Source organism: Gigantopelta aegis, chromosome 1 (assembly GCF_016097555.1).
Source record: "Gigantopelta aegis isolate Gae_Host chromosome 1, Gae_host_genome, whole genome shotgun sequence".
NCBI lineage: Eukaryota > Metazoa > Mollusca > Gastropoda > Neomphalida > Peltospiridae > Gigantopelta > Gigantopelta aegis.
In genome coordinates, this window is record NC_054699.1 from 15628358 (window position 1) to 15655487 (window position 27130).

Genomic DNA, 27130 nt, shown 5'->3' on the forward strand with positions numbered 1-27130 from the left:
TCACAAAGACACACACTCAAAGACAGACAATTCGGTCTCTCGGCTTAATGCATGGCACCTCTGGCATATGCTAAATATACATATATAGCAAGGGGCACACTGCATGTAATGAGGACAGAATTATTTGAGGGACAGTAGATATATTTGGTATTTTTCTTTATAAATGCCATAAAAAACTTTTCGTTTCTTTTTTTTCTCTTTTTTTTAATACTGAACTTAGTTCATGACATATACATGTATATATATATATATATATATAGGTTACGTGACATAAGCCAGACTCGACTTGACTATTTCAGAGTAGTTTTTAGTAAACATACTCTTTAAATCATTTGTTGAAGTACAGTAAATACAAATAACTTTTAGTTTTGTATATTTATTTATGAATTAGAGTTTAGAAACGCTTTTTTAATGTGACAGAATGTAGCTAGCGTCTTACAAATAATGACGCCATGTATCTTGTATGATGTCATACGGCAAAGGCCTTGCTAGGTTGGCAATACTCGATTTGCTTACACAAAACCAGAATAAATAATGATTTTCCGACTATTCCTGTAGAATTGCAGGGTAAAACAAATAACTGGTTACTGTCTTCAGATATCGGCTTTACCCTGCTCAGGTCAAATGGCAGAGCCTCACTGCATTTGCCATTCTAACCTTCGCAGGATAAAGCTGATATCTTAAGACAGTAAGCAGTTATTTCCTATATATATATGTATATATAGCAAGAGACATGTTAAATGTTATAAGCACAGTAATGTACTAAACAAAATTAGTAAAGGAATAATACATGTAGATATATATTTGGTTCGGGTTCGGGTATAGTATTTACATGCTTATTTGCCACTAGAGCTTCAAGCATGTCTGTCCTGGGGCCGAGTCTGGATAGCCAGAAGTCTGCTCCGGGCCAGAAATTATAGGGGCAATTTTGAATATTTACTCGAAAGATATAAAAGGGGGATTTTACTATAATAACTTTTGTTGGTGTAGTGCTAATGAAAAATTATCTAATATAAAGTAAAAAATATAAAAATAGCCACATAATTAATTTAGATACCATATTTTTTGAACGGGCAATCTAAAAGAACAAAAGGAATATATTTGGTATTTTTCTTTATTATATCTCAAAAAGATTCTTTCTTTTTTTTTCTTTTTTTTTAACTGAGATTACTGCATGGCAATATGCTAAATATATATACATACATAGCAAGAGGTATGCTTCATGTAATAAGGGCAGTAATATACTCGATCAAATTAAGGGACAGTGGATGTTTTCCTCTTTTTTCTTTTCTTTATATATATGACCCAAAATACATTTTACAAAGCACACAAATTTATTAAGCTTGCATCACTGGTCAAAATTTACTCTGGAAAACAATGTTTAGAAATTATTGTGATCCAAACTTTTTAAAACTTATGGCAAGGAATGACGGTTGACAGATTGACAGTAGAGTTAGTTTGTTTTGTTTAACAACACCACTAGAGCACATTGTTTCATTAGACACTGGCTATTGGATATCAAACATTTGGTAATTTTGACAGAGTGAACTGCTCATTTCTGATTCTGCTCATTAGCGTCTATGACTACCCTAGTTCCGCACAAAATTTGAGTACTGTTTTTTTTATAGGTACCCTATACATGTTTCAAGCACAAGGCTACTTGACACAGTGGTACTTGATGAAATAAAATTGCATACATTTTTTACCCAGATACACTCACATTTATCACCAATCACAGGACTTGTGGTGTTCACTTCTCTATCAAAAGTTGGGTGCACCTCGAACTTTGACCTAGCCGGAAGTTATTTGGTTTAGTGCTACCAGTAGGGCACTTGTGATCTATTTTGCATTTACATACTTTCAGTTTTAATTTTTAAATATATGATAGTAAGATAACTGGTATTTAGAATTTGTCAGAGTACATGAATTGCCGCATCCCTTATCAAAACATTTCAAAGCCATAACCACCTAGTAGGGCACTTGTAATCAATTTTGCATTTACATACTTTCAAATTATTTTTTTGGCAGAAAGCTTACACAATATGTGTGATTATGTGTGTATTTGTAGTGTTTTCCCTAGCTTGTTTTAGCATGGTGCAGCACCATGCCTCAATAGCCTAGAACCATCTTGCCTTAATCAGTACCATGCTGCCCTGAGATTAAACAAGCCTTTTTCACTAATTAATTCTAAAATTGCCTTTATAAAACACCAAAAAAGGTATTATTAATTAATAAAATATGCCTTTGATATCATTTCCATTCATTTATTAAAGCAAGCACATAAATTACATTAATGTTTATTTCAATTAATTTTTGTGTCATTTTAATGAAATACAAGTGCCCCGAAAATGGTGAAAATGCCCCAAAAGTGTTTGGTCTACCATGCCTTGCCAAATGTCTAGGAAAATCACTAATGTGTATATGTATATGTGTGTGTGTGTATGTTATTTTGTGTAACTGCTATCGATCAATAGATGCTCATGAGAATCTAATCAACTGACACCCAGCACAGCATATCGAGTTTGGTGTCTTGTTTTCAGTGTGCAGCAATGAGCATCAATTAAATCGTAATCCACCGGAACGACGCATCAATACTGTGTGGACACTGCAAGGACTCAGGTGTGGTGGGGATGATACCAATTCATTGTCTTCGCCGACTGGTGTTATCTGCCGAGTATTAATAAAAGAATTAATTAGCATACATCCACTGCTGCTGTAGTGTAACCCAGTATTGCTTGCAGCTTAATTATGGAAGATAGAGCTACAGCTGTTAAGGACTGGGGTTTTTTGCTGGGTTTTATTCAAATGTATACCTGTATTTTTCAAAAGAAAAGGTGTATTTAGGTGTCAAATACATATGATTATTTAGACACTTGGTATTGGAAGAAGGGAGGGAGGGAGGGAGGGAGAGAGAGAGAGAGAGAGAGAGAGAGAGAGAGAGAGAGAGAGAGAGAGAGAGAGAGAGAGAGAGAGAGAGAGAGAGAGAGAGAGAGAGAGAGAGAGAGAAGAAAAAACCAGACTGCGTTCCAGCACACAGGCTACTTGTATCAAGAAACAGAGAGAGAGAGGGAGGGAGGGAGGGATGGATGGAGAGAGAGAAAGAGAGAGAGAGGGAGAGAGAGAGAAAAGAAAAAGCATACTGCAACCACATAGGCTACTTGTATCAAGAGACAGAGAGACAAACAGACAGACAGACAGAGGGAGAGAGAGGGGGCCACACAGGCTACATGGATCGACAGACAGAGGCAGACAGACAGGGAGAGGGAGATATACATGTATTGTGTGCTAAAGAGAGAGAGAGAAAGAGAAAAAAAAAAGAACCCATGCCATTACCACACAGGCTACTTGTAGCAAAAAAGCATCATGGGATCTTTTATAGTCTTGTCCAATAGACAGAACAGTACATGGCCAGTCATTTAAAAAAAAAAAAAATACCAAGATAATCATTCCTACAAAACCTAGTACCTTCGTTGAGCTCTCTGACATTGAGCTATATTCAGCCACTTGTAGGTTTTAGCTTTTAAATTAATAGCAATTTGGCAACATTGATCAGAAAATCTTGAGCCAAATTCCAGTAATATTTAGCTAGACTGTTATTTTAAGAAATAACTATACACATACAAACAACATGGTTTTCGAATTGGCTTTTTGGCAAATTGGTAATGACATTCATTAAATTCAACATTAAATCACATTTGGCGATTTGGCGAATGACAGCTTAAACTATGTGGACATTTTAACACCGAGCCTCATCCCGTCAACCCATCATCATATCTCAGGTGGACATTTTAACACAGAGCCTCATCCCGTCAACCCATCATCATATCTCAGGTGGACATTTTAACACAGAGCCTCATCCTGTCAACCCATCATCATATCTCAAGTGGACATTTTAATACTGATCCTGTCAACCCATCATCATATCTCAGGTGGACTTTTTAATACTGATCCCGTCAACCCATCATCGTATCTCAGGTGAACATTTTAACACTGATCCCGTCAACCCATCATCGTATCTCAGGTGGACATTTTAACACTGATCCTGTCAACCCATCATCGTATCTCAGGTGGACATTTTAATACTGATCCTGTCAACCCATCATCATATCTCAGGTGAACATTTTAATACTGATCCTGTCAACCCATCATATCTCAGGTGAACATTTTAATACTGATCCTGTCAACCCATCATATCTCAGGTGGATATTTTAATACTGATCCCGTCAACCCATCATATCTCAGGTGGATATTTTAATACTGATCCTCTCATCCCATCCATCACTGTTGCTCATTATACGACTGGAAGTGCATTACTGGCAAAGTCTGAACGTGGATTGAAGTGCTTACATGGTCACGGTATGCCATCATTACATTATAGCATGCTGATTACCCATGGAAACAGCTGGTGAACTATAGATGAGCTCAATGTGGTGTACACACAGGGAAGTTGACAGGATATTGCATCCATGGCACGAGGATTTGCCTTGCAAATAAAACAAAAATTAGATTATGCTGATGGATTCAGTCACATTGGCGCGACGCTTGATGGGTTAAAGACACATGAATGGGCGAGCTTTGAATCTCATTTTGTCCGCTAGTAAGATTTATGTAGGTCTGGCACAAAAGGAAACTAATGTCTGCGATAATTTGAGAACTCGCCACATTGCTACGTTAATTGTTATTAAAGTAATGTTTATCAGACTTGCATAATGGAAGCTTATTTCTATAGTTTATTTTTTATTTTTTAAATGTAAATATTTTAAATATATGCTGACAGCTCGGCCCGTGGTGATGTTGACCGGTAAAAACAAGTCGGAAGGGCAGTATTTCGACCCCCTGCCATAATAAAAAAGTTATTAATCCCCTACCGGTCCAACCAGAGGGGACTATAGGTTTCGTCTGTCTGTCTCTCTGTCTGTCTGTCTGTGTCTGTCTGTGTGTCTAGTTTCATATGTCTATCTGTCTGTGTCTGGTTTCGTGTGTGTGTGTGTGTGTGTGTGTGTCTGTATGTCTGTGTATTTGTCTTGTCTGTCTGTCCATCCGTCCGTCCAGCATATAGTTGTCCATCTCACATATAATCTTCCTGATGTGTTTTTTCACAATGCCTTAAAATATGGAGGTTAAAGTTTGTGTATTGCTTTATCATATACTGTTACAGATCAAGTTTGACTCTTGTGGCAATTTACCCATTTGTGACGGAGTTGTAGCCCTTGAACTTGGGCAATAAGAAAATTTGATTTCCAGATCTTTTCTTTGTACTGCCTCAAGATATTGAACTGTAATTTTTGTGTATAGCTTTATATCGCATTCTGTTATAGATCAGGTTAGACTTCCATGTCAATTTACCCATTTTTGACAGAGTTGAGCCCTTGAACTTAGGAAAAATATTTTAAAATACAGATTTGATTTTTTGCAATGCCTAAATATATTGAACTCAAATTTTGTGTGTATACATGTAGCTTTATCATGTTCTGTTTCAAATCGAGTTTAACTTTCTTAGTGATTTACCTATTTTTCACAAAGCAATGGCCCTTGAATTTAGGAAATAAGAAAATGTTTTAGGCCCGGTAGGGGACATGTATATGTATTGCTTTAGCAGTACTCTCAAAATGCTTTCTTTCTTACAGCAGTCAACAGCATTTATAAATATTTTCTTCATACTTTTCTCATTATTCATTGTTTATTGACACTTGAATACCATTCTTATTCACAAATAAATCAACCAACAACACTTTTGTGCACCTTAGAATCATGTGAAGCGTTTGTGATCAGAAGACCTCATACATTGTATATACCATTTGATGAAGTCAAATTTACATTCACAATACCTTGGCCGATCATTCAGAACATCTTGGCCAATAACCTCCGGGTGACTCCATTGATCTGCCGAGATATAATGAGTCGGATTCTCATAAAGAATGGAATTCATTTCCATATTAAGTGAGCAGCAATGGAAATGCCCGATAGTTAGGATTTCCTGTCATCATTGTCTTTTGTAGATGTTTTGACATCAGTGTTTGTTAAAAGAAAAGAAAAAAAGAAGAAAAAAAAAAGATTTTTTTTTTCTAAAAGGTTAAAGTTTGATATTTTTAACAACGTCACTAAAGCACATTGATTTATTAATCATCGCCTATGGGATGTCAAACATTTGGTCATTTTTACATATAATCTAATACCCATTACGTTTTGTTCCATCAGTATCAAGGGACAGCGGCCACGTCTTTGCCAGTGCATATCCTGTCCTTACACATGTACATGTGTATCTGTTAACACTTTTAACACTCTCCTGTCGTTCCATTTCTTTCCTTGCCTTTTCTATCCTTTACCGTCAGTTTCCTTCATTTTCCTTTCCATTCCCTTCTTATGCTTTTCATTTTGTTTCTTCCTTCCCGTTTGTCTCCTCTTCTCTCCTGTCATCCCTCCCACTACTTTTCCTCCATTTCTCTCCCCCCCCCCAACTCCCTTTCCCTGTCTTTTATCTCCTGCCCTGCCCTGTCACGCCCTGCTGCTTTGTCATGCCATGCCATGCCCTGTCCTGTTCTGTCCTGTCCTTTACTTCCCTTCTCTTCCATCTCCCATCTCTTTTCTTTTTTTCTTTGCCTTATTTCTCTTCCATTTTCCCATTTCCTGCCCTTCTTTTCTATTTTCTTTCTTTCCTTCCCTTCCTTTCTGTCTCCCTCCCATCTCCTCCTCTCCAGTCCCCTTCCCTCTGCATTCCCTCCCTTCCCTGGCTTTCCTTCCCTTTTCTCATATTCCATTTTCTTTTCTTTCTTTCCTTCCTTCCCTTTCCTCCCATTTCCTCCCATTTCCTCCCATTTCCTTCCTTTCCTCCCATTTCCTTCCTTTCCTCCCATTTCCTTTTCTCCCATTTCCTTCCTTTCCTCCCATTTCCTTTCCTCCCATTTCCTTCCCATTTCCTTCCTTTCCTCCCATTTCCTTTCCTCCCATTTCCTTCCCATTTCCTTCCTTTCCTCCCATTTCCTTCCTTTCCTCCCATTTCCTTTCCTCCCATTTCCTTCCCTTTCCTCCCATTTCCTTTCCTCCCATTTCCTTCCCATTTCCTTTCCTCCCATTTCCTTCCTTTCCTCCCATTTCCTTTCCTCCCATTTCCTTCCCTTTCCTCCCATTTCCTTTCCTCCCATTTCCTTCCCTTTCCTCCCATTTCCTTTCCTCCCATTTCCTTCCCATTTCCTTCCTTTCCTCCCATTTCCTTCCCATTTCCTTCCTTTCCTCCCATTTCCTTTCCTCCCATTTCCTTTCCTCCCATTTCCTTCCCATTTCCTTCCTTTCCTCCCATTTCCTTCCCATTTCCTTTCCTCCCATTTCCTTCCTTTCCTCCCATTTCCTTTCCTCCCATTTCCTTCCTTTCCTCCCATTTCCTTTCCTCCCATTTCCTTCCCTTTCCTCCCATTTCCTTTCCTCCCATTTCCTTCCCATTTCCTTTCCTCCCATTTCCTTTCCTCCCATTTCCTTCCCATTTCCTTCCTTTCCTCCCATTTCCTTCCCATTTCCTTTCCTCCCATTTCCTTCCTTTCCTCCCATTTCCTTTCCTCCCATTTCCTTCCCATTTCCTTCCTTTCCTCCCATTTCCTTCCTTTCCTCCCATTTCCTTTCCTCCCATTTCCTTCCCTTTCCTCCCATTTCCTTCCTTTCCTCCCATTTCCTTCCCTCCCATTTCCTTCCCTTTCCTCCCATTTCCTTCCTTTCCTCCCATTTCCTTTCCTCCCATTTCCTTCCTTTCCTCCCATTTCCTTCCTTTCCTCCCATTTTCTTTTCTCCCATTTCCTTCCTTTCCTCCCATTTCCTTTCCTCCCATTTCCTTCCCTTTCCTCCCATTTCCTTCCTTTCCTCCCATTTCCTTCCTTTCCTCCCATTTCCTTCCCTTTCCTCCCATTTCCTTTCCTCCCATTTCCTTCCCATTTCCTTCCTTTCCTCCCATTTCCTTCCTTTCCTCCCATTTCCTTTCCTCCCATTTCCTTCCCTTTCCTCCCATTTCCTTCCTTTCCTCCCATTTTCTTTTCTCCCATTTCCTTCCTTTCCTCCCATTTCCTTTCCTCCCATTTCCTTCCCTTTCCTCCCATTTCCTTCCTTTCCTCCCATTTCCTTTCCTCCCATTTCCTTCCTTTCCTCCCATTTTCTTTTCTCCCATTTCCTTCCTTTCCTCCCATTTCCTTTCCTCCCATTTCCTTCCCTTTCCTCCCATTTCCTTCCTTTCCTCCCATTTCCTTCCTTTCCTCCCTTCCCTTTCCTCCCATTTCCTTTCCTCCCATTTCCTTCCCTTTCCTCCCATTTCCTTCCCTTTCTTCCCATTTCCTTTCCTCCCATTTCCTTCCCTTTCCTCCCATTTCCTTCCCTTTCCTCCCATTTCCTTTCCTCCCATTTCCTTCCCTTTCCTCCCATTTCCTTCCCTTTCTTCCCATTTCCTTTCCTCCCATTTCCTTCCCTTTTCCTCCTCCCATTTCCCTCCCCTTCCCCCATTTCCTTTCCTCCCATTTCCTTCCCTTTCCTCCCATTTCCTTCCCTTTCCTCCCATTTCCTTTCCTCCCATTTCCTTCCCTTTCCTCCCATTTCCTTTCCTCCCATTTCCTTCCCTTTCTTCCCATTTCCTTTCCTCCCATTTCCTTCCCTTTCCTCCCATTTCCTTTCCTCCCATTTCCTTCCCTTTCTTCCCATTTCCTTTCCTCCCATTTCCTTCCCTTTCCTCCCATTTCCTTTCCTCCCATTTCCTTCCCTTTCTTCCCATTTCCTTTCCTCCCATTTCCTTCCCTTTCCTCCCATTTTCCTTCCCTTTCCTCCCATTTCCTTCCCTTTCCTCCCATTTCCTTCCCTTTCCTCCCATTTCCTTTCCTCCCATTTCCTTCCCTTTCCTCCCATTCCCTTTCCTCCCATTTCCTTCCCTTTCCTCCCATTTCCTTTCCTCCCATTTCCTTCCCTTTCTTCCCATTTCCTTTCCTCCCATTTCCTTCCCTTTCCTCCCATTTCCTTCCCTTTCCTCCCATTTCCTTCCCTTTTCTTTCCTTCCTTTCCTCCCATTTCCTTTCCTTTCCTCCCATTTCCTTCCCTTTCCTCCCATTTCCTTCCCTTTTCTTTCCTTCCTTTCCTCCCATTTCCTTTCCTTTCCTCCCATTTCCTTCCCTTTCCTCCCATTTCCTTTCCTCCCATTTCCTTCCCTTTCCTCCCATTTCCTTCCCTTTCCTCCCATTTCCTTTCCTCCCATTTCCTTCCCTTTCCTCCCATTTCCTTTCCTCCCATTTCCTTCCCTTTCCTCCCATTTCCTTCCCTTTCCTCCCATTTCCTTCCCTTTTCTTTCCTTCCTTTCCTCCCATTTCCTTCCCTTTCCTCCCATTTCCTTCCCTTTCCTCCCATTTCCTTCCCTTTCCTCCCATTTCCTTTCCTCCCATTTCCTTCCCTTTCTTCCCATTTCCTTTCCTCCCATTTCCTTCCCTTTCCTCCCATTTCCTTCCCTTTCCTCCCATTTCCTTCCCTTTTCTTTCCTTCCTTTCCTCCCATTTCCTTTCCTTTCCTCCCATTTCCTTCCCTTTCCTCCCATTTCCTTCCCTTTTCTTTCCTTCCTTTCCTCCCATTTCCTTTCCTTTCCTCCCATTTCCTTCCCTTTCCTCCCATTTCCTTTCCTCCCATTTCCTTCCCTTTCCTCCCATTTCCTTCCCTTTCCTCCCATTTCCTTTCCTCCCATTTCCTTCCCTTTCCTCCCATTTCCTTTCCTCCCATTTCCTTCCCTTTCCTCCCATTTCCTTCCCTTTCCTCCCATTTCCTTTCCTCCCATTTCCTTCCCTTTCCTCCCATTTCCTTCCCTTTCCTCCCATTTCCTTCCCTTTCCTCCCATTTCCTTTCCTTTTCTTTCCTTCCTTTTCTTTTCCTTCTATTTACATTTCATTCCTTTCTTAATTGTCTTTTTCTTCTCTTTCATTAATGCCTTTACTTCCCTTTCCCTTTTGACCTGACCCGACCTGACCTAACACCCAGAGGTTCCAATGACTAAATGATGACACAGCCTGTGTTGTTGGGTGTCACAGAACTCACTAACAGGCAGGTTTACAAATGAATTATCTCCGTAAGCTGTTCATTGACCTGTCTGATTACGGCTTGGAACCCTGAGGGATTGGATAGTTGGTTTCATTAATTTAATCATATCCTGTTGACGCCAATACCTGAAATTGTTTTCATATGACACCCGTAAGGTGTTATTTCACACAGCTCCAAATAGCAGACTGTAAAGAGCGAAAAGCAGTCCATTTTTAAGACCTACCACAGGGAATGAACATAACAATTTTTATCCCATGGCAATTTTGATTGGGCCCATTGGGCTATTTCTCGTTCCAGCCAGTACACCACTACTGGTATATCAAAGGCTGTGGTATGTACTACCCTGTTTGTGGGATGGTGCATATAAAAGATCCCTTGCTGCTAATCGAAAAGAGTAGCCCATGAAGTAGCGACAGCGGGTTTCCTCTCTCAATATATGTGTTTCTTAACCATATATCTAATGCCATATAACCGTAACTAAAATGTGTTGAGTGCGTCATTAAATAACATATTTCTTTCCCACGGCAATTTAAAAACAAAATTGCTGTAGGTGAAACTGCCCGCCGAAGGCAATTTAAAGTCTGTCCATGGCAAGTAAAAACAAAAGAAGCTTTTGCAGCATTTATTTTGCATTATTAAGGTTATTTTGCTGTATGTAGACATATTTTAAATATCTAATGCTATATACTGGCAGCCACTGTACACCGGATGTAAACATTTTGCCATCGAGAAGCCATCGGTGATGACGGCCATTGCCGTCGGTGCCATCGTTAAGTTCGAGCCCTGCTAGCAGCTAGGTAAAACAGAAATTCACCTGCTAAAACCACCAAAACATTGCAGGTAAGAGACAGATGTATGTACGATCTGCTAAGGGGAGGGACATACAGTGTACGTCCACCTGTCAGTGATAAAATGTTTCTATACTCCAGATTGACTTAATAGTGGAATAATCGATCATTATGCTTTGAAAAGGAATCCAACATTCTGTCTTTAAAGAAACAGGGGCGGGACGTAGCCCAGTGGTAAAGTGCTCGCTTGATGTGCTGTTATTCTGGGATCGATCCCCGTCGGTGGACCCATTGGGCTATTTTTAATTCCAGCCAGTGCACCAAGACTGGTATATCAAAGGCCGTGGTATGTACTACCCTGTCTGTGGGATGGTGCATATAAAAGATCCCTTGCTGCTAATTGAAAAGAATAGCCTATGACGTGTCGACAGTGGGTTTCCTATCTCAATATCTGTGTGGTCCATAACCATACGTCTGACACATATAACTAAATAAAATGTGTTGAGTGCGTCGTTAAATAAAACATTTCTTTCTTTCTTTCTCATCTGCTAAATGAGCTTGTGGTTCTGTTATTTTAATTCTATAATACTCTAAAATACATCTCGGAGGTCCTACTTGTTCACACACTGTCCGAAACCCTTTCTTGACACCATGCTGTGTTATTTCCAGCAGGCTATATTTTTTCTACTATTTTACTTCCAATTTTGAGCCCTGCTTCAGTACAAAATGGTTATGGTTGAATGCATGCTTTACACTCTTCGTATTTCATGGAAGTTGTCTCATTAAATATATCCATTCCAGCCAGTGCTCCACAACTGATGTAACAAAGGCTGTGGTATGTACTATCCTGTCTGTGGGATGGTACATATAAAGGATCCCTTGCTGCTAATTGAAAAGAATAGCCCATGAAGTGGCGACAGTGGGTTCCTCTCTTAATATCTGTGTGGTCCTTAACCATATGTCTGACGCCATATAACCATAAATATATATATATATATATATCAAGGTTCGTAATTCATTTTGTGGAGCTGGAAGCAATCTTTGCTTCTCAAATTTTTATTTGCACATACCACATCTTTTGACCAGTTGCGGAGCACTGGTTGGAACAGTCATTTGAATGGATCCACCTACATTGTAGGTGGTTTGATCCTGCCATGCAAGGATCTCAGGCGAGCACTCAACTGACTGAGCTAAATCCCGCCCCTTAAATGACAGGGTTTGTTTGCTGTTGAACACTGTCCCAGAATGTTGGTGGACCCATTGGGTTTGTCCCATCCCAACCACTGCCCCATGACTGATATATCAAAGGTTGTGGTATGTGCTGTCCTGTCTTTTTCTTAAAATGCATATAAAAGTATCGCTGTAGATCTGTTATGTTTGTTATGATTCCATTACAATTAAGGTGCAAGTACAATGTTGTGGTCCTTACTTAGTGTGCTATATTACAGCTTTTTAGGTTGCATCATAGTCGAAGCAATACTCATCGTGTCTAAAATAAGTATGCCCATAATAAGTACAAACCTGCTGACTTAAAACCATTTCACCTCAAAACCACTAAAATTTTGCTTTCACTCATTAGATACATTTTAAAACAACGGCCATTTATGTAGTATTCTCTATATAAATGAAAATCTTGAGCATAGCATTACTGCATTATAAAACAACCTGGACCCGTGCATATAAAACGTCCAGACTCGATCTTTAATGACATCGCATGCTTACAATTTGTGTGGCGTTACCATGACATTGATGTCTCGGACTTTATTAGAGTCTCAAGTCTAGACTAAAGGTTTTATAAGCACCAGGCCAGGTGGAATTCAGAACAGACAGAAAAACTGTTGAACCTAAAAAATGTGTGATATCAAAAGCCCTATATCAGGTAGGTCAAGGGGCGGGAAGTAGCCCAGTGGTAAAGCATTCGCTCTATGCACGGTCGGTCTGGGATCGATCCCCATCGATGGGCCCATTGGACAATTCCTCATTCCAGCCAGTGCACCACAACTGGTATATCAAAGGCCATGGTATGTACTGCCCTTTCTGTGGGATGGTGCATATAAAAGAACCCTTGCTGCTAATCGAAAAGAGCAGCCCATGATGTGGCGACAGCGAGTTTCCTCTCTCAGTATATGTGTGGTCCATAACCATATGTCTGATGCCATATAACCATAAATAAAATGTGTGTTGAGTGCGTGGTTAAATAAAACATTTCCTTGCTTCTTATAAAGTTTGTTTTATTTAACGACGCCGCTAGAGCACATTGATTTTTTATCTTATCATCGGCTATTGGACGTCAAACATATGGTCATTCTGACACTGTTTTTAGAGGAAACCCGCTGTCGCCACATAGGCTACTCTTTTTACGACAGGCAGCAAGGGATCTTTTATTTGCGCTTCCCACGGGCAGGATAGCACAAACCATGGCCTTTGTTGAACCAGTTATGGATCACTGGTCGGTGCAAGTGGTTTACACCTACCCATTGAGCCTTGCGGAGCACTCACTCAGGGTTTGGAGTCGGTATCTCGATTAAAAATCCCATGCCTCGACTGGGATCCGAACCCAGTACCTACCAGCCTGTAGACCGATGGCCTGCCACGACGCCACCGAGGCCGGTTTGCTTCTTATAAAACGACCTGGTGGAATTCAGAAAAGACAAAAAAAACCCTGTTGAACCCAAAAAATGTGTGATATCTAAAGCCCTATATCAGATAGGTGATATCTTTTTTGATGCATGCGGGAGTCCTCCATGTAATCAGTCATTCTTTGAATTGGCACCATAGACGTAGATGTGACATAAAACAACAAAAACAGACAAAACAAATTACCGAGATTTTGAACTGATATTGATTTTTCACCACTTTTGTGAATAGGGGACCAATTTTTTTTTTCACAAGGATTAATTGCTATAATTAATATGTAATATTGTTGTCATGGAAACACTGCCAGTGAATTTATGTGTGTTGCCATGTTTGCGAGGACAGTAAATATACATACTTCAATGATCTCTGGCAATGTGTAGCCCATTATTTGCATTAATGATGTGCATACTGTAATTTTAGGCTTTTAACAAGTAAGTTAACAGCCTGCTTCTGCAACATCCTTTCATGTCAGGGTTTTATTTCTAAAATTTGACTTGACGCCCATGGTATTGACTTTGAGAATTTGTGTGTCGTTTTACAAAACAGAAAAGGGAATTTTCATCTTATTAAACAGGGCTAAAAATTCGGCTTTTGTTTTCACAAGAATCCATGTGGATTCCCATGGAAGTTGTCCACGAGAATATCCTCCGATTCTAAACATTTTCAGAGAACTTTATCAACAGTGCTAGTATATAACATTCTGAGTCATATGCTACTAACTGTATATGGATTAAAAAAACACCTTACTATTTACTGGAAAGAATAACCAATTTGATAGTAACAGTCTATCCAATTTTAAAGCAAAAAAACCCAAAAACCCCACTTTTTTTCTCATTTTTTTTCTTTTTTACAGTTTTTTTTTAGTTGTTGGTTCCATTTTTTCTTTATAGTCAAGTGTTGTTGTTTTTTAGGTGTCTTACCAGCTCCACGATCAGCCATCAAACGTTTCGCTAACATTCGCAAACTATTTGATTGGTTCCTAATGTTGGTTTGCCATGAACTGCACAAACAAGTCTAGCAGTTGTTTATCCGTTCGATTTGGCTGAACGCAGCTCATTACTTTTTGAAGATTGCTTGTTCGTAAACAGCGCATGGGATACTTTTGCCAATGTATTTTGCGCATTGGTTCAATGTTTGTATGGATATTACTGAAACACATTTCCACAACCGACAAAATGATGTATTGATTAAAAAGAGCAGGTGATTCAAGGTTAGGAACATAATATCAGCGAACTAACATAGAAATGTCTGATGTATTACTAAATTTGGGGACACTTAATTACTGTCTATTGTTATTATGTAAGAACTGAACAAACATGTTCCTTTCGGATCTCTTCGTTGACAATTTTGGTTCATAGAAATGGGCCAACCACTGCTCTAGGCTAGTTTCGATAAACCACTATGTTTCGAACATGCACAGATTTGAATGTATGCTACGCTTTTATTTTATTTTTATTTTTTTTAATTCGGTAATATTTTACTCACTGAATATACAATTTAGTAAATTTTTGGAAATATTTCACGCGAATCCAAATAGATTCGAATGTTTTATGCTTGCAAAATTTTTTAGCCCTGTTAAACCAAGTTAGATTTTAAAAGAGTAATACCATCCATATACATGTAGTTGTTTATTCAAATTTATATATCTATTTTGCGTTATGAAATGTTATAGCTTGTTATTCACGAAAATAATATTTTGGATAATGTGGATAATAAAGAAATTATTACACTCGCGTGTGAATCGTACTGATTTTACAAAACTCGTGTCAATGTCCGACACACAAGCTCGTATAATAATATCTATAGCAAGTAACTTCAAACCAATGTGTTATTTAAATACTACAGACGTCATTCTGCTTGTAATCATCAAAGAAAGATTTCAAAAGGCATATCAGGATTTTGTAAAAAAAAAATATTATTAATATTATTAAGACTCTACAACAAGTAATGCCACAACAAACGGTATGTGGTGCCTGACATTTCAGAAAAGCATTATTATCTTCCTTAACATTCAAAACAGTCACCCCTTGACATAAAAATCAATGGTTATTTAAATACTACAGGGGTTATTCTACTTGTAATCAATCATCAAGAAAAGATTTCAAATTGCATTTCAGAACTATTTCCTAAACCTGCCTATTTTAGGATTCTTCTACAAATGGTGGTTTGGTGCCATGAATTTTAGAAAAGCATTATATATAATCTTCCTTAACAATGAAAAATGATCTCCCCTTGACATGGAAATCAATGGTGTTGTGAGGCCCTGTATCGCACACATCATTACTGATGAGTGATAAACAGTTCGGGAGGTGGGGTGGGGTGGAATGCAGCTGATGCGCGCCTTGATATACTGGTGATTAACATATTGTCGGTCCACCACAACAAATCATCTTCCATTAGTGTTCCATATGTCACGCTGGAAGACTGTCCGTAATTCAGGCAGTGTATATGCACACCATCAGTGTTGAGCTTGTCTATTGTAAACCAGACAGGGGCATGGCTATATGGCCAATAGAATTGATCTCTTAACACACTGACAATAAATTGGCAACACTGGTATAGGAAATGGGGGGGAGGGCAAGGGGGACATGTGCCCCCCACGTTTCAGATATTTTGCTTTATATTTGCTTTTTAATAGTGTAAAAGTGTGTAAATATAAAAGTCATTAACAGATCAGTGCTGTACATATATATTAAATATTTATGAGTGGTGGAAATAATGTACAGAATAAACTGTCAGTATGGGAAATGACAGCTATTGTACATGTGGATCTGCTATACTCGATGTCATGCCTGTCTACATGTAGCACCACAAATAATTTAGTATGTTGATTGGTTCATTACATATATACCTGTAGTAAAAATAAACTAAAAACTGTAATAAATATGGGTTCTGTGAGTGGTAGAAATATTACATGGTAATCTATACATATACACACAATGTATGTAATTTACATTTTAGTTTGTCTGCTAATTGGTTCAGTGCGTGTAGTTTAAAAATAAAACAGAAATGCTCAGTAGATCTATCAGGGGTCTTGTTTTAAAGGGACAGTCCTGAGTTTACAACCATGGTAAAATGTTTCCGACCAATAGTCTTTTTGAGGACATAACATACAAATTAAATACATTTTCTTATTTACAATATCAGTATTTACAAGGTGTTTGTTGTTGCCCTGATGCTTGTAATAGCCCTGACCAGATTTTACCTCTCAATAATTTTGTACATAAGAAAAAATATATATCACAAATTAAAGTAAAAACTGAGTGCTACAAACATTAGTATATGACCGCAAACACATTCGATATACAAACACTGGTATTCTAAACAAGAAAATGTATTTAGTATGAAATAGTAGTCACCAACAAGGTTCTGTTATCGCAAACATCTTACAATGGCTGCAAACTCAGGACTGTCCCTTTAAATATTTTACAACAGGTAGAAATAATATATACTAATGGAAAAAAGTTCCTGGTAGTTGAAAATCTCACTAATACTTATAATTCTTTTAAAATAAATAAAAACCTGTTGTTTGCCATATATGTATTATGTATCTGATAAATGTACGGGAAACATTTGTGACTTGCTTGGTACGTCATTGATCACCATAATAGGACAACGTATCCTCAACAGTCGAGGTTGTTTTCTATAATCACGTGACCGGTTGTGTATGGGTACGTCATTGATCACCATAATAGGACAACGTATCCTCAACAGTCGAGGTTGTTTTCTATAATCACGTGACCGGTTGTGTATGGGTACGTCATTGATCACCATAATAGGACAACGTATCCTCAACAGTCGAGGTTGTTTTCTATAATCACGTGACCGGTTGTGTATGGGTACGTCATTGATCACCATAATAGGACAACGTATCCTCAACAGTCGAGGTTGTTTTCTATAATCACGTGACCACTTGTGTATGGGTACGTCATTGATCACCATAATAGGACAACGTATCCTCAACAGTTGAGGTTGTTTTCTATAATCACGTGACCGGTTGTGTATGGGTACGTCATTGATCACCATAATAGGACAACGTACCCTCAACAGTTGAGGTTGTTTTCTATAATCACAGGTTTGTAAATTAACCAAACTTAGTCAGTGTTTCTGCCAGAAAGAAATTTTTTGGGTATGGTGCTATGGAATTGAACATTTACAATGTGTTTGCTGCATGCACCTGCTGTCCCCCAGAAAGAAAATGGGTTAGGTTTAGGGTTAGGGTTAGGAAAATCATACAGTAATGATAAGAGTCATTAATTTTGTCAAAAGGTTAACTTAAAAAAATAATATTTGCAAAACATTTGGGTATAGCACCATACCCATTTTACCTTCTAACAGAAACCCTGTTAGTGTCCATTTTTACAGGTTAAAACTAGAGTCTAGGTGAAAAATATGCCTTAATGTAAAAACTAGGTCTGTCTCTTTAAAATTAGTTTATATGTTTGTTTTTAATGTTAACCGATGTAATCATACAAAGGTTGCAATAAAGATTGTATTGTATTGCATTGATTAACTTATAGTCCTTCCCACAGGGAACACATTTTTTATACTTTGGAAATTATTGATTTTTTAGCCAATTTTTGTTATAAATTGCACACAAAAATAGTAATTTCTTTTGGTTATTTGCAAACCACTTTTACTTTTCTTCTTACCTCAAACCAAATTGAAATTATTTACAAAAAAACATTCTTGTAGGATGATGGGAATGATTATAGATTATGGGGAGCCATTTTTAAGATATATTGCCATACTGAGCATTGATATATTTAAAACTGTAGTGCAATTTTGTAGTATTATTTTTAGCTCACATGCTAAGGGGAGCAGATGTCTGTAGTTATAATTAGTGGTTATCGGCTCAGTATTAGATTCACATTTTTCCATGGCAGTGATGTCAAGTGAGCTTAATTCCTACTTACCTGATGCTGTACACAGTGGATCTGCATGTCGGGTCAATCCTCGACGGTGGGCCCATTCGGCTATTTCTGCTTCCAGCCAATGCACCAACAGCTGGTGTAACAAAGGCCATGGTATGTACTATCCTGTATGTGGGATTGAGCACATGAACTGATTAACAAATAGTATGTTGACATTTTAGAATTTTGTAGTGATCTCTGAAATTTTCAAAGGCAGTCATAACACAATACAGAACGAACATTCCCGGGAGGTTTTCAACAAATATTCCTTATCAATCAAATTAATAAATCATCTTCATTTTTCTTTCAGAGTTTTCAAGAAAAGCAGTCCAAATGGCAAGGTAAGAATCACTTTACATACCTCGTATTTATAACTAAAGCATGTTAGGGGTGTACCGAATACACATGGTAGTGAACATGATACATATCACGAATATGTGACAAACGTGAACAGGTTTTGCAGAAAGGAAGAAGTGTATATTTAAAAAAAAGAAAAAACTGAATAATCATGGGTGGGTGTTTTTTTGACAGAAGCGAAATTAAGGTACACGTAGGGTACCAGTCCGATGGGTTGAATAAAAACAAATGGTCTGTGCACTTGATCTACTACAAAACCGATCTAGACATTATCAAAACAATCGAATTGGTATTGTGTTTTGGTTAGTGTGAATTAGAAACATAAACTGTAAAGCTAGCATTATATATATATCTATATATATATATATATATATATATATATATATATATATATATATATATATATATATATATATATATATATATATATATATTCGTGTATTTGGTTCAGCTAGTGACGAATACGAATGCAGCTATGATACAGATCGCTGTTCAGTGCACTGAATATTTGAGTATATCGTTACACCCCTACAGCATGTACAGGCTTTTTACTTTTGCAAAATGTAGGTGAGTAAATGGATTATGCGTGGTTCACAGATATCATGGAAACATGAAAGCATGTGCTATAGTGACGTCATAGCCTACGATGGTTTTACGTTTTCAAAGCACTAACATAACCTTGAAAATATCGGCCCTTGTTTATTAGTCAGTGTTAACACTATCGGCAATAGGAACTGATTTGGTCCATTGGAACCTGTACCAGGATGATGATGAACCAAATACCTACCATCATTATTCAGCCATTGGCTTTTAAAGACAACTGAGGTCATGTGCGGTTTCCCAGACTTCTTCCACTGTGTGAATGCTGACAATGTATCTGTCTAAACTGGCCATTTCTATAAGCCAGATTGTGATTTGAAAACTGGGTTAATCCGACACCTTTTGTCAGGATCAGGATGATGTCAGTTCTATTGAATGGATTTATGTACGGATCTGCTAATGTGATATATTATTAAAATAATAATAACAAAAATAATCAAATTCAATAAAATGAAATAAATTAAATAAGAAATGATAATAATTATAATATACCGGTAATAAAATAATAATAATAATAATAATAAATAATTTTAAAAATAATAATTAAAAAAAATTAATTAAAAAAAAACATTTAAAATACAAATAAAATAAAAGACTAATACTAAAATACTAGTACTAGTTAGTAATACCACATGATTAATAATAAATAAAATAGAATAGGAATCAAATCAAATTAAATCAAATCAAATCAAAATACAAAAAAATAAAATACAAAAAAATAAATAAAAAATAATAAATAAAAAATAAATAAATAAACAAACAAACAATAAACTGGAAAACATATTGCCCAATTCCAATTCATTTGTGTCTTATAAAACCTATCAAATTCATTTTCTGTTCTGACAACAATTTTTAGCACTTAGCTAACTGCTATTAATCAACGTCTTGATGTCTAACTCTACATTCCTGTCCATATCTCTTCATCTGTAGCAGGTGTTTAAATTGTGTTTTGTCACTAATCGTACCACACACCGAGCATTCTTGTTCCTTGGAGTGGCGGGATGGAACGTAGCCCAGAGGTGAATCGCTCGCCTGTTACACGCTCTTGTCTAGGATCAATTCCCATTGGGCAGTTTCTCATTCCAATTTGGGTAAAAGAATATACTGTAAAACCTGACTAAATTGGACACCTATAAGACCAAGTAAAAGATCTGGTTTTTAGGGCTATCTGGTTTAGAGAGGTGCTGCCCTCAACTGATATTTAAAACGGGACCATGAAAAACATCCAGTTTTAAGGGAATTTGGTTTACAGAGGGTCTGGTTTTGTGAGGTTTCACTTTATATATATATATATATATATATATATATATATATATATATATATATATATATATATATATATATATATATATATATATATATGTATATATATATATATATTCATTTTTGAAAAAAAAAAGAGAAGCCATTTAATGTTTTTGGATGTCGTTAAAAACCCCATTCCCTTCATTTGTTCTTTTTTTTCTTCATTATCAATATCAAGAAACATGACAAGACAAAGTGAATTTAGACTTCAAAAGATCGCAAAAAATACTATGAAAAAACACACATTAAACATGTTACCTTTTTTCATTTTTCTGTCTTTAAATGTCGTCAGCATCTAGAACTTAATGTCATCATGGCAGCAATAAATCTTGATTTAGAAATGGCTGGCTTTGAAAAGTGAAGCACTAGATTATATTCCATCCCTTATTGCGTTAACAGAGAGTAGTTTAGGGCTAGATAAATACCATGCAGTGTCACATGTGTATGGAATTTTCGCCTTGTTAGGAATTAAAATGTCTTTCCTCTGCCCTGTAATTGTCATTCGGAAATTCAAGACGTGTTTTTAGACGAGTTAAAAAGCTGTCAAAGGCACAGATCACTGTCAGATCTTTGGAAAGGAAAGGAAGGGAAGGTGATGTTTTGTTTAAAGGTATTTGTCAGGGATTTGTTGATTTAATGGGTGGGTGGGTGGGTGGGTGGGAAGGGGAGCAGGATCTAGCTTAGTTGATAGAGTGTTCACCTAAAATGGCTTGGTCGCAGGATCAAATCTTCTCTGTGGACCCTTTCTCTGATTTTGTTTTTGTTGTTTATTCCCTTATCTCAACCAGTGCCCCATGATTGGTATATCAGTTAAAGGCTGTGATATAAGCCTGAGATGCCTTGGTCACAGGATCAAACCTCCTTGGTGGACCCTTTCTCTGATTAGTTTTTTTTCCCCTTATCTCAACCAGTGCCCCACAACTGGTATATCAGTTAAAGGCTGTGATATAAGCCTGAGATGCCTTGGTCACAGGATCAAACCTCCTTGGTGGACCCTTTCTCTGATTAGTTTTTTTTCCCCTTATCTCAACCAGTGCCCCACAACTGGTATATCAGTTAAAGGCTGTGATATAAGCCTGAGATGCCTTGGTCACAGGATCAAACCTCCTTGGTGGACCCTTTCTCTGATTAGTTTTTTTTCCCCTTATCTCAACCAGTGCCCCACAACTGGTATATCAGTTAAAGGCTGTGGTATAAGCCTAAGATGCCTTGGTCACAGGATCAAACCTCCTTGATGGACCCTTTCTCTGATTAGTTTTTTTTCCCCCTTATCTCAACCAGTGCCCCACAACTGGTATATCAGTTAAAGGCTGTGATATAAGCCTGAGATGCCTTGGTCACAGGATCAAACCTCCTTGGTGGATCCATTCTATGATTGGGGGTTTTCCCGTCCCAACCAGTATATTAAAGAGCGATTTTTAATGACTCGGTGGGTAGGTATAAGACCACTACACCCTCTTCTCTCTCACTAACCACTAATCACTAACAACTAACCCTCTGTCCTGCACAAACAGTCCAGATAGCTGACGTGTGTGCCCAAGACAGCATGCTTGAACCTTAATTGGATATAAGCATGAAAATAATATAAATTGAAATTGGTATGTGCTGTCCTGTCTGTGGAAAAGTGCATATAAAAGATCCCTAGCTGCTAATGGAAAAATATCGAGTTTTCTCTGATGACTACGAGTCAAAATTACAAAGTGTTTGACATCCAGTAGCCGATGATTATTAAATCAATGTGCTCCAGCATTGTCCTTAAACAAAATTTACTTTTGAATTGTCTGAGGATGTGATGGGTTGTAACATCAACTACCCTCAATGTACTGGTGTCTTTTCTCATCCTAGCCAGTGTCTCACTACTGGTACATCAAAAGCTGTGGTATATACTGTACTCCATTGTAATTGGGTTTTTTTACTTAACCTGACCTCTAACCCATGGCATTTTGTATATAAAAGATTCTTTGTTGCTTATTGGAAGGACTAGCTTGTGTGGCAGTAGTGGGTTTTCTTTCTTTCTCTCACTCTCAACGAAATGTTGAAATAACCATATGTTTGTCACCAAATATTCTTAGTTCAAAATGTGCTGAGGTGTCATTAAACAAACATTCCTTTCCTTTCCTCTCTCACTCTCAGCGAATTGTTGAAATGTTAGACACCAAATAGCTATAGTTCAAACTGCTGGGGTGTCATTAAACAAACATTCCTTTCTTTTCCTCTCTCACTCTCAGCGAAATGTTGAAATGTTAGATACCAAATAGCTATAGTTCAAACTGCTGGGGTGTCATTAAACAAACATTCATTTCCTTTCCTTTCATTCTCAACGGAATGTAGAAATGTTAAACACCAAATAGCCATAGTTCAAAATGTGCTGAGGTGTCATTAAACAAACATTCCTTTCTTTTCCTCTCTCACTCTCAGCGAAATGTTGAAATGTTAGACACCAAATAGCTATAGTTCAAACTGCTGGGGTGTCATTAAACAAACATTCCTTTCTTTTCCTCTCTCACTCTCAGCGAAATGTTGAAATGTTAGACACCAAATAGCTATAGTTCAAACTGCTGGGGTGTCATTAAACAAACATTCCTTTCCTTTCCTCTCTCACTCTCAGCGAAATGTTGAAATGTTAGACACCGAATAGCTATAGTTCAAACTGCTGGGGTGTCATTAAACAAACATTCCTTTCCTTTCCTTTCATTCTCAACGGAATGTAGAAATGTTAAACACCAAATAGCCATAGTTCAAAATGTGCTGAGGTGTCATTAAACAAACATTCCTTTTCTTTCCTCTCGCTGTCAACGAAATATTGAAATATTCTACTAAATAGCAACAAGGATTTTTTTTTTTAATACACTTTGCAATGGACAGCTAGGATACTACAGCCTTTGATATATCTGTCATAACATAGGCTATTCACTACCAAATAGCAACAAGGATTTTTTCTTGTAATGCGCTTTGCAATGGACAGGATACCACAGCCTTTGATATATCTGTCCAGAGCTTGCTCTGTATATTGCTAAATTAGCCAATTGCTAATTTTTATACAAAGTGGCTACAATATTTAGTATTTGACTAGTAATAAAATATTTCTTAAAATTAACCACACTTTAATAATTTTCAAGGAAATACTCTACATATCTGAAAATTGGCTAAACCAAAATGTATTCCATTGTGAGCCCTGCAGACTGTCATCACCCAAATGAACATTTATATAACAGCATGTCGGCATAAATAACACCATTTGCTTTGTGTAATAAGTGTAAAATAAATTAATGTTTTAAGATAACCACAGCACAAACAAAACATTCGCATGGTCTTCTTGCTTAATTGGTGCGTACATGACTCTTGAGATTTTCAAACAATGGCCGTTCTGCCAAGCACTATGCTTCTTTTTCACTGATGCTGTTTAACATGTAAGAAAAACCAGTAAGATAATTTTCAATGTTATAAACATTGTGTTGTGTTAACGGTTAGTGGATGGTTTCTTGAGTAATTGTCAGAAAATCAATGCTCGGAGCTACATATATATGTCTTCCGTCCTGAATCAGTGACAGAAAGTTGTTATTAATCCATTACATTGTGTCGCAGTATCAACTTCCTTCCAAAAATATGTTTTCATTTGTAAATTATATATACACAATGTATATATATACTCTCTTAAAAAAAAGTAGGGGAGCCTGAAATATTAATGTTAATATCAACTGTTAGACCGAACATACATTTTGACCACAGACATCCTAGTAAAGATCCTGTCTATTGGATGGTGCATATAAAAAATCCCTTGCTGCTAATCGAAAAGAGTAGCCCATGAAGTGCCAACAGGGGGTTTTCTCCCTCAATATCTGTGTGGTCCTTAACCAAATGTCCGACGCCATATAACTGTAAATAAAATGTGTTAAGTGTGTCATTAAATAAACTATTTCCTTCCTTCCTTCCTAGTAAAGAACGTTCAGGTCTGTTTATCAACACACCAAAACACATTTTATAGTTTGCACATGCATCACGCAGTTGCCTCATTCACGTGCGTGGGGTGTCGATCATTCTCGATCTTGACAATTTCCAGGAAGGTCCATTAATCACTGTGGAACATTATTTCTGTCAATCCTTTATATTCTGTTGATCATACAGTTGTTACTGTTTGGTTTTAATCATTTTTATTGTTTGAATTTGCGATTTACTGATAAAAAACATCACATTTCAAATTTCACTTCTGACCCCAATCGTCCTTCAAGATCTTTGGTGATCATAAAACCTACTGTAATTCTGAACTACCGGTTGTAATGTCTGCCCAATTAATTCACTATTATCATATAACCATTCCCCACAGTTAATATACCTTACAATTTTGGCAATTGTAAATTCTTATTAGAGTTCCCCTACTTTTTTTTGAAGAGTGCATATTCTTTTTAAAAACAATACAAAAACAACAATGGCATTATAAAGGAATAATTTACAACTCATTAAAGAAAACTAATATTTGTGTTTATTTTGTTGCTAAGTATTTTTGTAAAGGTTTTTTGGGGTTTTTTTTAATGTAATTTTATTATGTTGAAGTTAAAATTTGTATTTGTACTTTTTTTTCAGTTCAAATTATTTATTGTCCCCAGAAACAGGTGATGTCAGGGTTGCATGTTGAGCCCTGAACAAAACCTTGCAATGTCTGTCCACAATAAAAAAGGGAATAGGTCTTTTCAAAATTGTATTTTTTTAAAAATAAAACATTAATAATACATTACAAGACACAGGCATATACGTACATGCATTCATTCAGTAATTATCAAAATATATTGTTACACATGTCTATTTCTCACTCTAGCCAGTGCACCACGACTGGAATACCAAAGGCCATGGTATGTGCTATCCTGTCTGTGGGTTGGTGCATATAAAAGATCGCTTGCTACTAATGGAAAAATATAGCAGGTTTCCTCTCTTAAGACTATGTCAAACATTACCAAATGGTTGACATCCAGTAGCCAATAATTAATGAATCAATGTGCCCTAGTGGTGTCGTTAAACAAAACCAACTTTTTTGTTACACAGGTATGTAGAATATATAGAATACTAAACAAGCTTGCCTGTCATACCATTTTTATGAAATGAGTGAACAGTTTTGGTAGCTGACAAGTGAAAGCAAGTGAGATACCAACACTGTTCACGAGTTTCATAAAAATGGTATGACAGGAAAGCTAGTTTAGTATTTTATTTATTACAAACCAACTGCAAACAAGCAGATGTCGAGACCTATAGTTACTACACGTTATTGTTCTACGAATTGGGTCAGCATGTGATTTACGGCACTCTCACATCACGCCAATATTACACTAGTTAGATATTGAGTGATTGTTATGACATGAGCAATATCTTACACTGGTGTGTTATAAATTGTAGTATGTACTCTATGATTAAAATATCTCATAAAGGCTAAGTTATAACTCTGTATATACACATTTATACTTTATCCACATGTACATGATTAAAAACAATTTTTGATGTTATTAATCTTGGGGGGAAAGAGGTGCATTTTTGTTTTTTTGTTTTTTTTACAAAAACCAGCTTTTCCACATTTTTCAATTTGATATCATGTATATAATTCATTTTTTAAATGTACTATATTTGGTCAAATATTTTTCACTTTTACATTTATAAAGACAAAATTTAGAATACAGAAGTGAAAAATCCAATCCAACATCTGTGTTAGTGGAGGGGGCTGGGAGGGTTGTAGACCAACTATTATTAGTTCTGCACTTAGACATTTTCAATATGGAAGCAGTTAATTTTGACCCATTTTATAAATTGCATCCAAAAAGTTTTCACAATATTGCATTCCCTGAAACAGTTGGTGAAAGGAAGGAAATGTTTTATTTAACGACGCACTCAACTCATTTTATTTACGGTTATATGGCATCAGACATATGGTTAAGGACCACACACATATTGAGAGAGGAAACCTGTTGTTGGCACTTCATGTTCTACTCTTTTCAATTAGCAGCAAGGGATGTTTTATATGCACCATCCCATAGACAGGATAGCACATACCATGGCCTTTGATGTACCAGTCGTGGTGCACTGACTGGAACGAGAAATAGCCCAATGGGCCCACCGACAGGCCCAAACCTACCACACATCAAGCGAGCGCTTTACCACTGGGCTATGTCTCGCCCTCAAATGGTTTAAAGTTTAATATAATATTTTATAGTGGTAGAGCGTTTACCTGAGGTATTATTAGTTTTAAAATGGATCCTTTTGATGAATCTAAACCCAGGTATCACATCATTAACTTTCTTTGAAAATGTGTGTCATCTGTAACTTTTAAGACCACATTTTTGGCATCATGGTAGAGTATTGGAGGAGCAATTAGCTTTAGAATGGATCCCTTCAATGGATATAGACCCAGTTATTGCATCATCTGTAAACTTTAAAGAGACAGACCCTGGTTTCAACCTGTGAAAATTAACACTAAGTTTAGATAATCTACAAACCTGTAACACA

General features: G+C 37.4%; 1 protein-coding gene across 1 annotated transcript in view; it reads left to right on the plus strand.

Moving 5' to 3' along the window:
- Positions 1-27130, plus strand: part of LOC121371142 (arrestin red cell-like) — a 149626-nt gene that overhangs the window by 32451 nt on the left and 90045 nt on the right. The window contains exon 2 of the mRNA XM_041496813.1: positions 18693-18723. Within this exon, the coding sequence (XP_041352747.1) occupies positions 18693-18723 (31 nt within the window). The remainder of the gene's footprint in view (positions 1-18692; positions 18724-27130) is intronic.